General features: G+C 34.9%; 1 protein-coding gene across 18 annotated transcripts in view; it reads left to right on the forward strand.

Annotated features, from left to right (window-relative positions):
• Positions 1 to 16936, forward strand: part of SOX5 (SRY-box transcription factor 5) — a 1040220-nt gene that overhangs the window by 981331 nt on the left and 41953 nt on the right. For all 18 annotated transcript variants that reach the window (XM_027594377.1, XM_035729355.1, XM_027594379.1 and 15 more), the window contains one exon: positions 12271 to 12448. In XM_027594377.1, coding sequence (XP_027450178.1) covers positions 12271 to 12448 — 178 coding nt within the window. The remainder of the gene's footprint in view (positions 1 to 12270; positions 12449 to 16936) is intronic.

Consider the following 16936-nt stretch of genomic DNA (forward strand, 5'->3'; position numbering starts at 1 on the left):
CTCTATTGAGGTTGTCATTAAAATAAAAGCAGATTTGCAGACATCGGCTATAAATCACTATAAAATGGGTAACCTTTGACACAACGCATTTGAAATAAACCTGGGATAGATTCATAGCCTTTGGTCAAGCCAGTAGGTGGGCTAAAGGCCTTTTCTATCCTCTTCTTCATTTCTTGCAATATTAGTTCCTTCCTAAATGACTGGACACCATTTAGATGTATGTAAATAGACGTGTGTTTTATATTGAAACAAAATAGGTATCAAATAATAGTGTTGAGGATGCTTATACATTTACTTCAAATATTTACTCTTTTATGATATACTTTAGGTATATGAATACATCTGGAATTTCCTTGTAGCTGCTTTGGTAAAATATTTCATGATTTGGTATTATAAACATTTTGCAAGGGTTCAGACTAATATTACCCAAATTGAGCTCTGCGTTGTCCCTGTCATAATGGGGTATAACAGTTTCTTGAGAATGAAGAAGAAATTACAAGATTTCAGTTAGTCTGATTTTTCAGAGAAATTATTGCTTAACAATCCTTCACCTTGTTGACATTTAGACGGTAGAGGGGCAGCTCTGGAAAGTTGCTTAGGCTTGGGTGAACCCAGTGACTTGAGTTCAAGTCCCAAGCTTACTAAAGTTATGACCATTGACAAATTCTTAAATATCTCTAATGTCAGTTTCCTTATCTGTGAAGTGAGTTTCATGATATCTTACACTCTTTCTATAATACTAAAATAAGACAAATGTATAAGGATGCTTTTGTAACTAGTAAAGTTTTTTAGATGTCAGGAAGTAAAGTGAACACTATCAAAAAATCAGCATTAAGATGAACAGATATAAAACTATTCAAATTATTTTACAAATGTATTAATATTTAGTTTACTAAACTTATTTGATGTACGTTTATATGTTTTGTAATATTTAACTGACACCTCCCAAATATTAATGTAACAAAGAGTATATAGGACTGTAAGCATTTATTTCTTCTTGGGAAGCTAGGTCTCTTCATGACAAAATCAGCCTTTCTTTTGGAGTAAATAGAAGTTCCAAGGTAAAAGTTGTATAACTCCTTGTTCAATGAGACGTATACTATGTCTTTTCTTTTATTCCTTCTCTATTAGGTTATCTATGAGAGAAGGAGAAAGGAAAAACACTAAGTTGATCATAATTGGAAAATAATTGTGTTTGATTAATATTTTGGGGAAGGGAAAAACGATCTTTATTTCTAGTAAAAATCCTCTAATCCCAAATAGCAAATTTTATAGGACCTAATATTCCAAGAACTCATGCCCTTGATACCTTTTTGTGTTTTCAGAAAAGGTGATGTCAGGATCCAAGGATACGGGAATTAAAACCTTATAAAAAGTTTAAAAAATTGCATTTGAATTAAGCATCTAAGATTTAAAATCCGAATCCCATTCTAGACTAGTAAATCATTTAGACTCTTGGTCTAAATCATCCAGACTAAATGAAATACAATTTTATTTTCAAAAGAACTTCCTTCATGACACTCTTTTAGATTAATCCCAATGATATTTCTTTAAGTATTAAAACTTCATAGCAACTTCCACAGCCTTAAGCTGTTTTATCATTCAGTATCTGTATATTGCTTCACCAACTGGAATATAAATGCCTTCTTTCCCATGACTCGCACAGTTGGGAATAACGCCTAAAAGATACTTTTGGAACAAATTAAAGAATAACCCTACCACATAAGAAAAAAAAAAAAAGTGAGACCAGGGCAAAGGACAAGTCTTCTAATTCTATACAGAAAGGAAAATCACCAATACTGCCCTTAATCTGAAGGGTGAGAATCAAGTCTGGGTTAAAGCAAGTGGGAGTGAGAGAAGTGAGTTTTGCATTTAAATTTTGTCTTTGCTTATCTTTGGACTTTACCCTTTGTCTTCAGTGACTGCCCCTCTTTCTCTGTCTGCAATGAATGGAGTGGAAAGAGTTGTAGCTTAGATGCAGCGACCTAGTAAAGTTTCAAGTTAAATTAATAGGCAGCCGGTCGCTCAGGAGTCCCTGATAATGGCTCTGTTAGCAGACATCTCTAACTAGAAAACAGTGCATCCCAGGGATGTCAAACCTTCAACTCTAGGGGAAAGCAAGAAGAAAGGGAGCAAACTCTGGAGACTGGGAAGAACTATGAAATTCAAGCAGTGAGAAGAATTCATCTGAAGAGATTTAAGAACTCATCTGAAGAGATTTAAGAACTATGAAATTCAAGCAGTGAGAAGAATTCATCTGAAGAGATTTAAATCTTACGGTAGTGCATGTGTTCCTATCATTGACTAGCCAAACTGACAGTTAAAACACTTTATGAGAAAATTTTAAAACACTTTATGAAAAACCAACAGAAGAAAAAAATTTATCAAGAGTTTGTCATTGGGCGCCTGGGTGGCTCAGACGGTTAAGCGTCTGCTTTCGGCTCAGGTCATGATCCCGGAGTCCTGGAATCAAGTCCCGCATCCAGCTCCCTGCTCAGCAGGGAGTCTGCTTCTCCCTCGGCCTCTACCTGTCTCTCTCTCTCTCCCTGTCTCTCATGAATAAATAAATAAAATATTTAAAAAAAAAAGAGTTTGTCATTGATTAATTCTAACCATGTAATTAAGATTTAGTAGTTAATATTTAGTATTTTTTTCTATTCAAGGCCATATATGGGTGATAAAAACAATTAATATACTAATGCCTGCCCTCAAGAAAGTTGTTACTGTAAAGGATGAGTGCTCAGATCATCCATAAACATCCCTTTAAAGAATAAAGCCTTCTTAAACTATTTAAACTCTGATAATTTTGCAATCAACATTTCAAGAAAACAACTAATGCAATAAAATGAAATACAGTGGTTTGTCAGTCAGTAATAGGGTGCTGCCTTAGTCTTCCCTAACTTTCTTTCTTTGTGTCTCATTCACCTTCAGATCCATTACACACACGCATGCACGCACACATGCACTCACACACACACACGTCCATCCTTCCCCGAGGTTCTATGCCTTAGACAATTTGGCCCTTACTCAAGTCTCCCAAATAGACACAATGCACTGATTATCTGTCACAACTGTCATTAATCATTAAGTAGTAATAGTGGGTCCACCAGACTATGGAGGATTTGTGCCCTTTGGAACCTGTACATGCATATATGTAGGCATTGGAAATGAGGTTTTTATTTAATTAAATGAGAGTTACTATTAAGTGACATATGCATGATTATGCCTGCCCTTTCTTTTCCCTTTTCTCCCAGGATGACTATCTAAAGATGGTTTATCTGCTTATAACCAGGTCAAACTTTTCTTAGGATCTATAAAAACTTAAATCCCTAAAGAACCACAGATATTTTTGAAAAGAAGTGTTTTTAGCCCTCTAAGGATCTTCCAAAGTATTTAATTTTGTTTGTTTTCCTTCAAGATCCACTCATTTTTTCAATCATTTTCCCCCCCGTCAATAATAGGTCTCCAAGTGGGATGGGGGGAAACAGAGGGTTTATACTCATTTATATTGGTGTTGCTTATATTGTTCTGCTGTTCTTTTGATACTAATTCCTTTTGTAGATTCAGGCAGAGTGGTTGTGGTGCTCGTTTTGTACGTTCAGGTCCAGATGGAGGTGCTGCCCCCAAAATGTAGTGGGATCTGATCAGCGTGGCTTCTATTTTCATAGAGTTTATTTTGCAAAGCTGTATTGCTCTGAGAGCCCCTGCTTTATTTTGTTTTTTTGTGAATCCATTCCATCATTTGATAATTTTGTAGTCTTGATTCTTTTTCACATATCTTCAAGGGAAACCAACAAGAAAGTAACAATGACAAATGGTTTTTAGTTTATGTGTTTAAGGACTGATCAGGTAGTGCCAAGAAAACATTATGTTCCTCTGTAAATGGAGTGACCAAGTCTTTAATTTCTCTAAAGTATTTTTAAAAGCTTTTGGAAGTTTACATTTAGAGGCTAATAAGAAGAACTGGTATGATTATTAACATCAAATCGTACTACTTTATGCTTTCTTTTAGCCTCTTGGTAGAAGAACTATTAATCATTTTAAAAGATAATAGCAATCATCCAGATGTAATGAACACCAGAGGACAAAATAACCATTATTATTAGGAATTTGAAGTTGTCTAGGGACCAGAGGTTAAACAAAGTTGAATCTGAAACACCATACATTTTATACTGGCTCATGTTATAACTGTTCTCATCAAATATTATTCTTGACACTCGTATTCCTTCTGTTCTTCCTCTTTTCAAATGCTCTGCATTTGAAAAATTTACTCTGCAGAATTTCTGTGAGTGGGTTTTCATTTGGTGTTGTGAGCTAAAGGTCTTCTCACAGGACATTCTTCTAAGTAAATATATAGAAACTGTATTCATACAGTATATTTTTAGCACATTATGAAAATAAAAAGAAGAGGTTAGATAGTTAATCTAAAATTAAAGAAAGTTTCAAAAGCTAAGTTAGAAATGTGAAAGAGAAGGGAGAGGAAATATTAAAAGAGACAGAAAGAAAAAGGAATGACATCTAGCTCCGCGAAGTAAATAAGTAAAGCTGAGGGAGATTCATGAAATGCATTCATGTATTATGACTGAAGAATGAGAAACAAGTATTTTTCCAGGTGCCAAAATGAAGTCACAGTGAAAAATGCTTTGGAATCATGGAAGAACTTAAAAAGTGTTGGCTATACTTCTTCCAGAGGAGGATAGATTAGCTATCACTGCCTAACAAAATACTACACAATTTAGTGGCGTTAAACAGTGAACGCTTATCCCACACAATTTCCGCAGGTCAGGAATCTGGGAGCAGCTTACCGGGATGGACCTGGCCAAGAGTCTCATGAAAGCTTGACAGGTGCTGGTACATCCACTTCCAAAGTGGCTCACGCATATGCCTAACAAGTCACGTCTTGGTGGTTGGCGAGAGGCTGCGCGCGGGCCCTGCCAGGTGGACCTCTCTATGGGCCATTTGAGTGTCCTTGTGACATGGCAGGTGGCTCCCCCCTGGGGATGATTTTGTCCCCCAGGAAACATTTGGCAGCGTCTGGAGACAGTTTTGCTTGCTGCAGCCAGAGCCGGAATGCTACAAGCATCTAGTGGTAGAGGTGGGGGATACAGCTAGACATCCTACAGGGCACGGGACAGTCATTCACAACAAAGAATTATTCAGCCAAAATGTCAATAGTGCTGAGATTGAGAAACCATACCCCGGAGCAACTGATCCAAGAAAGAGGAAGGTAGAAGCTACAATGCACCGAGAGTCAAATTGTCCTTTCTGCAGTAGCCTATTGATTATATAGGTCAGTCCTATATCTTGTGGGAGGGGAATACTCAGGGGCATAAATGCCAGGAGGCAAGAATTATTGGGGGCCATCTTGGAGGCTGGCTACCACAGAAGGACTTTGTGTGTGGACAGGATGGCATTATTTGGCTTAGGTGTTTCAAAGCAATTTTTTAATTAAAAAAAATGGATGTGAAATATTAATACTCCACAAGCCACTCTCTTTATTCTTTCCTCTATTTGTGTTCAAATATATATGTGTGTTTTTGTGGATGTAATTGACATTTTAGAGGCATTAAATCATCAAAAGCAAAAAACAAGGGAAATACTCGACTAAAATGTTAATGGGGAAGGAACAAGGAGCATGTTAAATTAAATGATGATGACTATGTGAATACCTGTAAGTTAATTAAAGGCCAACAATTTAAATGTAAAAACAATATGAAATTATCTCAATGAAGCAAACGTCCCCCAGCTACACTCCTAGCACCCTCTTTTAAAAGAAGCAGTATATATTAAGCAAAAGTATAAACTGGCAAAATAAGGAAGCTAAGTGAGAAGCTAGAATACATTACCCTCAGCTACATAACTTAAGACTTGCATTTAAATGGCAATCAGGTCTAATAGTAGCATACCTATCAAAGAATTCCTGGAGCTCTGTCTGCCTGGTTAACAAGGCATCTTGCAATTTGTAAGACCAAAAGCAAACATTTGTTCATGATAGACTTGATTTTTAGGCACCAAGAACCTACTAATAAAATAGAGAGTTGGAGTAGCTGCATGAGTAGGATCCCTTATTCTTCAGGGGCTAAGAAAATAATTTAAGATGTTCGGTTAGTTTTTTTTCTTATATTACTTTGGCACTTGAGCATAAATGCAAACCTTTTCTGTTCTAAGTTCATGAAGGAAAGATCAGGGACGCTTGGATCTCCAAAAAGATTGTTTTGTTTTTGTTTTTCTCTCTAATCAATCTCTACTGAACTGTAGAAAGAAATGCCTTATTTGAGCGGAAAAGGTTCAAGAGGGTTCCCACAGTGAACAATAGGAATAGACAATGAATGCAAAGCCAAGCTAGAGAAGAGAGGCGCAGCCACAATGCACATTATCCAATCCGACCTGTAGTGTACTTCCCTACTTAATCTGATTATTTCATCAAAGAGGATAATAGCAACCAGGTGATTAATTTTGCAATATGTTTCATGAATGCTTTACTCTTCCCCCTATGCTACTATTGCTACTTACTTCACATGAGTATTTGTGATAAAATATGGGGACAATCACAGTTTTCAAATTGTGCAGAGGAAGTAGCCTGAAATTCCATATTTTTTAATTCAATCATTGTATGGCTATTAAGGAATCATCATATTTATAAATGAAAGAATATATTTAAATACATAGACAAACGATCCTCAAATAATTCAATTCCATATTTTTTAATTCAATCATTGTATGGCTATTAAGGAATCAGATCATATTTATAAATGAAAGAATATATTTAAATACATAAACAAACTATCCTCAAATAATTCAGTTTAAATAAAACACAATGCCACATACATCTTCACTGCAGGCTTAAATACAAAGTAGATACGTTCTTTGCTCCTTTATTACGGTACCACCCAAGAGCAAAGCCTCAAAGCCACAGGCCTAGATGTCAGGTAATTTGCATTGTTCTAAATGCCCAACATATAACACCAAGTAATAAATAGTTGAAATTTCATTCAATAAAGAATGAGTGAATGAATCGATGGATGAATGAATGATTGCATAAATATATATGTTCTTACCGGTTGCCATTAGAATGCTTTAAATTTGTTAAGTACCAAATAAATACTTGATTTTCAATAATGACTTTAGGTAACTATTTAAAGAAAAATTTTGATAATGAGAATGAGTAAAGATATAAATAAAGGTGGAATTTTTATTTGGGAGGATATAATCATCTGCTCATCCTGGCTGGTGCACCTTGTGGTTCAAGGACCTGCATGTGGATATATTCTCTGTTGTGAAGGACGAGGAGACAAAGGGAAAGGAGTAGATTTCCTTAGGATACTGGTATCCCTGTTTTCTAGTTCTCTATTAAAATTCCTTAGCAAAAAAAAAAAAAAAAAGAAAAGAAGAAAGACTAAGGAGTGGGGAGAGAGACCTAAGCCTCCAGGATTCTGGAGAACGATTTTTCTCTGATAAATTATGTTTGATTTCTGTGAGCAATTTGGTCTTTGCATATTAAAAATTAAGAATATTATACAATTATGTTAGACTAACATGTATTTCCTAGAATAAACCTATTATTTGAAAATCATCTAAGTAAAATACATTTTAAATTTATATAGTTATTTTACAGTTTTTGTTAAGTTTATGTGGAATAATCCTGCATTTGTGATGACAGTTATATTTCTCCAGTGCATCTAAGGCTATACGTTTATGTCAAATAATTTTCTTCATCCAAATTTATTATTTATCTGTGTGGGGCATTTCTTTTCATTGGCTAGGACACAAATTCATTACACCTCCACAATATTTCTATTACCATGACCACAAATTGTTGTTAAGTGAAATGTCTGCTTTTAGACAGGTTGTAGTAGCTATAAGTAAGTGGAATATGCCTGAAACTGTATGTTTGTTTAGATTATACTTGTTTTAGATTAGACAAGACTCTATTAGGAGAAGTTATAATCATAAATAGGTTCCTAAAAATTGCATTTATATGTATGAAATATTATTCTCTTACACATTATTGTACAAATTACTGTATTTTCTGACATACTGTACACAGACCCTTGGTATTTTTCTAAAACATAGCCTAATTTAATAGCTCTTTAGCACTACCAAAGGACCTTTTTGATGCTATGCGTATAGAGAACAGAGAAGCACAAAAAAATCTCCAAAATAAATCAACATTTGTGCCTTAAGTTTTAAGCTAATATATAAGTAGTGAATGCATGTATTCCTTCATTTTATTGCATGTGTATTGACCTTTATGTGGCTTTTTTATGTGAAGAATTATATGGTTAAGTCTAAACTTCAGAAATTCCATTGCATCAATGTCTTTTTCAATTTAAGATTAAATTTGTTATATAACTAAAAAGAATATTGTATGTTGAGTCCAACAACCTGGGTTTCTTTAGAACTTTGTGAGTTTTGGTTTCCCTTCTGAGATTATTAATTACTTCATAGAATTGAAGATTAAATAAATGATTTGAAATATTATAATGAATTTTATAAATGTAAGTAATAACCTTCTGGTAAAAACTCGCTTACCTTTGCTTCCACATTTTCTTAAGTTTAAATGTTTGCCTTTTATTTATATTAGGTTAGCATATCAACTTTGGAACTATTAAACAGATATGTGAGATTCTTCTTAACTATCGCTTTGTATATAAATTAACTAATTATGAAATATGCTATTTTCAAAATTTTCAAATCGCAGCATCATTTAACGATTGGAGAAGTAATTAAAAAGAAATTGCTTTCCTTATCTCTTTATGGTGTACTTCATAGAAATGCTGTTTTTCCAGTGCTTTCTTGACCTTAAAAATTATTTATATTTTTTATATAAAAATTATTTACTTACAATTTTAAAATGCATACTTTATTTGTAAGAGTAGGGTTTAATCTTGCTAAGCTTTCAAATTTCTCCTAAGTAAGTTCTTGCAAATAAAAAACAAAGCAGAAAAACCTTTAGGAAAAAAACCTTACCTTGGCATTCATTGCACACATTCATAGTTATGACAATGCAGGTCATAAATAAATAGCCCACTTTCATTTTATAGTTAGGGTTTTAAATTTCTCATCTAGTCAAATGAAAAATAATTAATCGAAAATGGGAAAACTACTGTAATTTTTGTATTCTTGATGAATAATAAGTATTTGGTGTAGTAGCTCAGTAGGAAATTATTAGAAGAAGCAAATCGTGAAATAATATCATATAATGGGTCAAAATTATTTATATAGTTACCACTATAAGGATCAAGCATGTGGGTTCTTATTAATACACCATTAGCCTGGTCACACAATGAAAAGAACGAAAGGGCAATTTTGAATGACATTTCTATCAACTTGGGAACTGTCAACCTCTATTATGTCCTTGGGGCTTTGCACTTTTTGGCTTTCAGACATCTGTGCTGCCTTGAATGGAGGAGAATATTAAGAGTTCCAGTGGGTCTCTTGCTCTAATAAATGCTTTGGGTAGTCATTTTGCAGTACGTGCATGTAATAGTTCTTAGTGCTTAAAGCTAAGCATATGACATTTCATATGCTTCATATCCCATCAGCACCTACATCTGCATCATCTTCGTCAACACCATCATTCCCCCTACACGTACACACTCACGCTCTATTTCCTCTGTGCTCATAAATCTCTTCCCATGCGACTCTGGGAATATATTCCTTCCTCTCTTTTTTTCTGCACAGTCAAGTGAAACAACCACCTTAATTTCTCCAAGTCTCCCCTCAAAACTTTTGCAAGAGTTGTGAATACTGTCCAAGGAAGTTTTCAGGCTGTCATGACAAAAGCCAGTAATTTCATACAGAAAATAGTAAGCAGATACATCTGATAGAGGGAAAAGGGTCTAGAATATTTACGGCTGCATAGAAAACAGTCAGTAAACCTCCTATCTGACTGGATATTTAGGCTGAATTAACAAGAAGAAAATCTGGATCCTAATCTTTAGTGGCCTACTGAATGTCAGTAGCATTTAGTTTATTATGCATAAGCATGTTTTCCTTTATTATTATTAGCATATGTTATGCTTTGTTAAAATTTTAAGGATTGAGATAACATTATGCTATTTTTTTAAGGTTTATTTATTTGAGAGAGAGAGAGCTCATGGAGGAGAACGAGCCAGGGGGAGGGGCAGAAAAAGGGGGAGAAGGAGAGAAGCAGATTCTGAGCGGAACGGGACATGGGGCAAGGTCTCACGATCCATGAGATCATGACCAAAACCGAAATCAAGAGTCGGATGCTAAACCAGCTGAGCCACCCAGGGGCCCCAACATTATGTATTTTTTTTAATGCTATCTCCCTATATTGAGGAAGTTTTTTAAAAAGGTTTTGAGGCTTAATAATCTTTTTTTTTTTTTTTTAGTTTTTCTCCCTTTATATTGTATAAGGTGTGGCTCTCAAATGTTAGTCTGTATCAGAATCATCTGGGAATGCTTATTAAAATGGGTTGCTAGAACCCACCTCCAAAGTTTCTAGAGTAGAGAATTTGCTTTTCTAATAAGTTCCCAGGTGCTGTTGGTTCTGATCCAAGGATCACATTTGCGAACTACCCATCCGTACTGCAGTGTGGGGGGAAAAGGGCACAATACCTCTAGGTTTCTGTCAACCATTAACATCACGTATAAGGATTATGGCTCACCAGCTCAACCAAATGTTCTAGACTAAAAGGTCTAGGAATAATTTTGCCCCTGCAGTTTTTAAAATGCTAAAGTAAACTTTTCTTAATTGTATAGTGAACCAGTCATGGAATTAGCTTACCTTCCTTTCTTCTAAGACCATGAGTCCATATAAATTTGGTATGATGGTTATCAACTTACTACACATGTAATGTGATCCTAGATTACCATTTGAATTCTCATAGATTTTCAGATAGCTGTTCTTTTTTTCTGAAACAGAAAACAGAAAAAAAAGTGTTAAAGAGTAATTTCTTCTTGTCTGTTCATAAGTTTCCTAAGTGCAGCTAACCATGGAATTTAATAACAATAAACCACTTTAAAAATATAAACTTTAAATAGATGTCATATTATGCTATTTTACCATTTTTATAAAGTGATTTCAATGGTTTTGGTAGCTATATATATTAAATTTTGTACACATTAATATATGTTTCCATGCCATCAAATCACACCATTTGAATCTAAATTGTTCCACTTTCAGCAAGTTATCCTGCTACTACCGGTAGATATTTTACATTCTTAACTCATGAAGATAGAACAGTAGCTAAGTGGAAACTAAATTTTTATTCTACAATAACACTTTGTAAACTTGTAGATATTATAAACAATAAGGTTTAGCATATGACATGATATTTTAATTTTACAGCACAAAAAGAAATTAATATCTCTGTGATAAAAAAGTGAGGTAACGTTAATATTATCTGATTCTAATAAAGGATGTGGTAGAAACTTTAATGATAATTGTATACACAAATTTTATGTATGAAATTACACAAGGGCTAATATAGAAAGGTATAAAATAGAATGTAAACTACATAAACTTGACCTATTCAAGTAATGAACAATTCACCCTATGTGCTGGATCAACCACATAAAGATCTTCATTCCACAATGTATTGATTGTGGTATACATTGTAAGGAAAATCTGGAAAACAAATCTAGATTTAAAAACGTAATGCTAAGTGTTTAGAACAGTGTCGCATATAAATAAATAGTACATATTGGTGTATGTCGATTATGTTTATTTTCATTTTTAGATCAATTCCAAAACTGTTTCTGTGAAACCTAGGAGAAAAGATTATTTTCTAAGAAAGTTAGAAAGTTTCCTTCTTTTTTTTTGTATTTAATTTGGAGAGGAGTTCTGATCAGAGGTACACACCATTTAATTCCTCCATCATGGATATTCCAGGTACTCTGTCTAAACAGCAGGGTACAAAGGTGCTTGGGATTCAACCCCTGTTCTTCGGTGGTTGAAAAAAGCCTACCTACATCATAATTTTATATGAATTATGTAATTGTCTCTCAATAGAACTGAGTAGTACAAGGAATAGCTTAAGACTATTTCTTACAGATCACATCAGTTATATACTTTCTGGATAGTTGAGTGCACGTGTACTTATACTAAAGGTTTTTCATAATATGTAGTTAAAAGTGACATTGTTGACAGCTAACCAAACATTGTAATGTACAGGTTGAATGTTAAGATCACTGATTGGTAGAGTAATTTTATGGGAAATGACAGGCTATATACCTGTGTTTTTCTAGGCATTTTTGATCAGCCTTGCCTTATCACAGCTCATGTTCTAATGATCATTGCAGGATGAAGTGGCACAGCCACTGAACCTATCAGCTAAACCCAAGACCTCTGATGGCAAATCACCCACATCACCCACCTCTCCCCATATGCCAGCTCTGAGAATAAACAGTGGGGCAGGCCCCCTCAAAGCCTCTGTCCCAGCAGCATTAGCTAGTCCTTCAGCCAGAGTTAGCACAATAGGTAAGTTCTGTTTCTTTTGTTCTTGCTGATTTTCTGTTTATGGCAATTGAATGAAATCATCTTTTAATGGCAAATCACGCATACCCTGTGCATGGTTTTAGTTCCGTAGGAGAGTTTCAATCTGATGAACCTCGTAGGTGTGTTTTAAACATGCAAATGAAATTTATAACTGAAGTCCAAGTTACAATGTCCCCCTGAAAGCTAATTGAACTGGTTATGTTTGTTGATGTAACAAATGTTCTTAAGTTTATAAAAAAGAGGCCTAAATGACTTAATCACAGAGAGCAATGTTTCCAGAATGTTGTTGTTAGGTGACTTGCCTTTCCCATCACTGAAATATATTTTTGTGTTTTTTGATGTGTACAAACTATACATAATGATAAAATACATTCTACTTAGATCAGCAGTCACCCATCAGGATATGAAGTTTGTTCAGTTCCATACTGCTTGAGATTTACTTGAATACACCGAAGTATTATAAAAATTACGTAGCTTCATTTCTCCATAATTGTCATTTTGGTAAAGTAAACACTAGAAAATGCTTCTATAAGCTAACTTTTTAAAAATTCCAATAATTTTTACTTCAGTAACACATAAATTAGACTGTAAACCCTTACTTCAACCTACATTTATTGATATGTTTATCACTTGCATAGAGTTATAAGGAGGCTAGCACTGACAAACCTTCAAGGAGCTCAGGGTTTAATTAGGGGAAATGTTATCCCTCTTATAGTACTAGTCAGCCATGGGAAGTGCTATTTCAGATACAACCTTGTAATCAAAAAGAAGAGTGTTGGATTCTATTTGGGAAGGATCAAGGAAGGCCAAGTTGGCAATAGCCTAATTCGAGTGGAGTCTTGAGGAAAAGAGACATTCCTCCGCATTTTAGCCTTTAAGAAAAAAAACCAGAGTAAAATAGCATGTTTTTGAGAAATGCACTGATTTGGCTAGAATATAGAATGAATGTGTAGTGAAAAGTGATCAGGGCTAAAACTGAAAGGAGCAGATGGAATCTGGCTGAATGCTATCCTAAGAAATTTTGAATTTTTCTCCAGACAGCAATCTGATCAGAACTTTAAGAAAGAAGAGTATTGGCAGCAGGAAGAGATAGGAATCTGGGAAACCATTGTTTTAGTGTAGGACAAGAGTTAGTTACATGAAATAGAAATAAGCAATGATAAAACAAAGGAAGGAATAGATTGAAGAGATATTAGTAAAGAAGACTTGATGTAACCTATCCTCAATAGAGACTACCTGGTGAAGTTCAAGTTGGAGACAGAGGAATCTAGGATTTTGAATTCATAAAATAAGAAGGATAATACCTCCCTTAACTGTGAAAGAGAAGACCAGAGTGGAAGCAGATTTGGAAGACATAAATATAAAAATGTAGTAAGCGTTGAAACACAAGGAGCAATTTTGGTAGAGATATTCAGGAGGAAACTATAAACGTAAGTCTGATATGTAAAAGGGTGCTAGCATTTTAGATGTAGAATTATATATGATATAAGGGGATGAAGAGTACACCTATCATGATGAGCACAGAGTAATGTATAGAATTATTAAATCACTATATTGAAACTAAGTATAGAATTATTAAATCACCATATTGAAACTAATATGACACTCTATGTTAGCTATACTAGAATTAGAAGAAAGAAAATGAAAAGATATATGCACCTTTAGAAAAAAAGGAAGTTCAGCAAAAAGAGTGTGTATAATAAGAAAAGAAGTGGGATAAAGAATCATAGGTATTACCTACTGTATTAGTTATCTATTACTGCAGAGCAAATTAACCTAAAATTCAGGAGCTTAAAATAACCAACATTCATTATCTTGGTTTCTAAGGGTCAGAATTTGGAAGCAGCTTAGCTGGGTAGTTCTGGTGTAAGGCCTTATGATTGTAATCAATGTGTTAGGCAGGGCTATAGTCCTCTGTGGACTTTATTAGCATTTTAGATGTAGAATAGATGCTCTTGTTCAAGATGTCTCACTCACATGGTTGTCGGCTAGAGGGTCAATTCTTTGCCTTGTGAGTCTTTCCATAGGATTGCTCCTTGCATGGAAACTGACTTTCCCGAGAGTGGGTGCTCTAAGAGGGTAAGCAAACAGAAAGCCACAGTGCCTTTTATGACCTAGTCTTGAAAGTCACACAGAGTCCAGTCTGCTTTACTCTCTTCATTGTAAGAGAATCACAAGTGCAGCCCAACTCAAGGGAAGGGGAATATCAAAGTATTGTTGGGCACATTTTAAAACCAGCACACTTTCTTAGGGGGAAAACTGATAAAGAACAAGTGACTATGTTAGAATAAGAATGAAGATAGGGCAGTGTCATGCAGGCCTAGGAAAAATGAAAGTTTCAAAAAAGAAGGGGTTATTTAATGGTGTCCCATTTGGCGGAAAAGTTAAAAAAGAAAAGAAAAAGAAAAGCCTTATGATTTAGCTGGAGCTCATGGAGAGGTAAACTCTGACAGAGAAGTTTTAGGAGAATGCCTTAACAGAATTTCAATCGCAATGGTTTGAAGACTATGAGGAGAGAAAATGCAGTTGATCTATAGACCAGTCTTTTTTGTAAGCTTGGTGTTGAGAAGTGATTATTTTAAAAGGACTGCGTAAAGACAGGTTTTAAAATAGGGCAATCATTCATATATATATGACTATATATATATGTGTGTGTGTGTGTATATATATAGTCAAAGGGAAGAAGAGTCAGAGATGAAGATATGAAAGAGAGGATGGATGATGATGGAATAAGACAAGAGATCATGAGAAAGGATTAACCTTGGAAAGGAACAAAGCCCCTCTTTTTTCTGAGACTGAACAAAACAAAGGAAAAAAAGGGATAAAGTTACAGAGAAATTGTGGGATGGACCAAAAAAAAAAAAGCTGAAGGAATGTATTTCAAATGCTTCAGTCTCCACAGAGCAGAATTCCAGATTATTTGCCAAGAGGAAGTCAGTCTGGGGCAGTGGGACAGCAGTAAGAGCAGACACTGTGAAAACTTAAGTTTTGAGAAGTTTGAAAAAGGTTGGGGTACATGTCCGCTTTTTATCACTATGCACCACTCTTTTATGGCCCAACTCAGTCACTCCCCTCCACATCCTAAATGGACTCCAAGATAAAACTTGCTTTCATGTCCTAAGTATGTAAAAGAAAGAATATTTTATTTGGCAGGAATGATTCACTTACAAAATAGACATGAAGGCTTATAAATATCACAGTGCTGGTCTATGAGCTACTTTTGTAATGTCACCAGAACTAGAATATTTAACAAAATAACGGATAGATTTGCATTTTTATCATATGAGAATTTTTTACTTCAGCATTCCAGGGATTAAGTATGACAAAATATTTTAGAAAGGCAAAAATGTATTTAATGACATTTATCATCTGACTTTCTCTACTACTAAAACTTCCCTTAGTTTTTTTTTTTCCCCTGAAAAATCCCTTCACCACATACCCATCCACACATCCCTCATAGTTTCCAAGGATTTGAGGCCACTACAATTTACTTTTCTCTTTTCAGCAAATGCAGATGTTGAAAGCTGAAACTGTAATGAGTAATAATGTAGTTGGATAAAAGCTGTGCACATTAATGGTGCTGTAAAGGTCACCCCTGAAAGAAGAATTAATGTGTTATGCCATTAATAAACCAAGGAAAACTGTGAACTAAAAGATAACTTAAGTTATCGTTAATGACATGGGCTCTTTGCTATATATCTATTAGCTACAAATATAGAAAGTGAGTTTTTGAGGTGGGTGACCAATATTACACTGTATTCTGTAAGAATGCCTTTGATATGGTATGCAAAGGATAGGATGCTCCAAAAGAAAGGGAATCCTTAAAGGGTATGAATAGTTCAGAAGAATGATGGATAAGTTTAGAAGCTTCTGACTGAATGTTATCTTCCTATTATTGGCCTTTTTCACCTATATTGTACATAGGTATAGTACCTTTAACAATTTTCAAAGCATTTTTAATCTCTTTCTCACTGAAGCTAATTTAGAATTATAGACCCTAAAATAGATAGAGCAGATATTCCTATTATCCAGTCAAAACTTGTTATTTTACAGATAAGGAATTGGGGCCTAAGGAGGCTAAGTGCTTACCCAGGGATTCTAAGTAAGTTCCCGACACAGGGTAGACAGTTCTGTGACTCTGTGTTTATTTCCTCTGTTTTAATTTCAAGGAAACAGCTATATGAAGACCTAGTAACTTGCTCAAACTCACAGCCAGGGGTGGTTGAGGCCAGAGGATTCATGGTCTCTGGTTGGCATGCTCCCTTTTCAGCTACTGCCTGTTGGTAGGCTTGCTGCGCTAGATGCTCTTCTTAGTCATTTATCTAGCCTTTCACTTGTTCACTGGATAAATGAGTATTAAATATCTTCCCTATGCCATAGATTTTGCAGGATGGTGAGCAGATGGAAGTCTGGAGGATGAGCAGATGAACGTCTTGGGCAGAGGCTTTAGATAGCCTCCAGTCTTGTTCT

The sequence above is a fragment of the Zalophus californianus genome, chromosome 9 (genome assembly GCF_009762305.2).
Source record: "Zalophus californianus isolate mZalCal1 chromosome 9, mZalCal1.pri.v2, whole genome shotgun sequence".
NCBI classification, from domain to species: Eukaryota; Metazoa; Chordata; class Mammalia; order Carnivora; family Otariidae; genus Zalophus; species Zalophus californianus.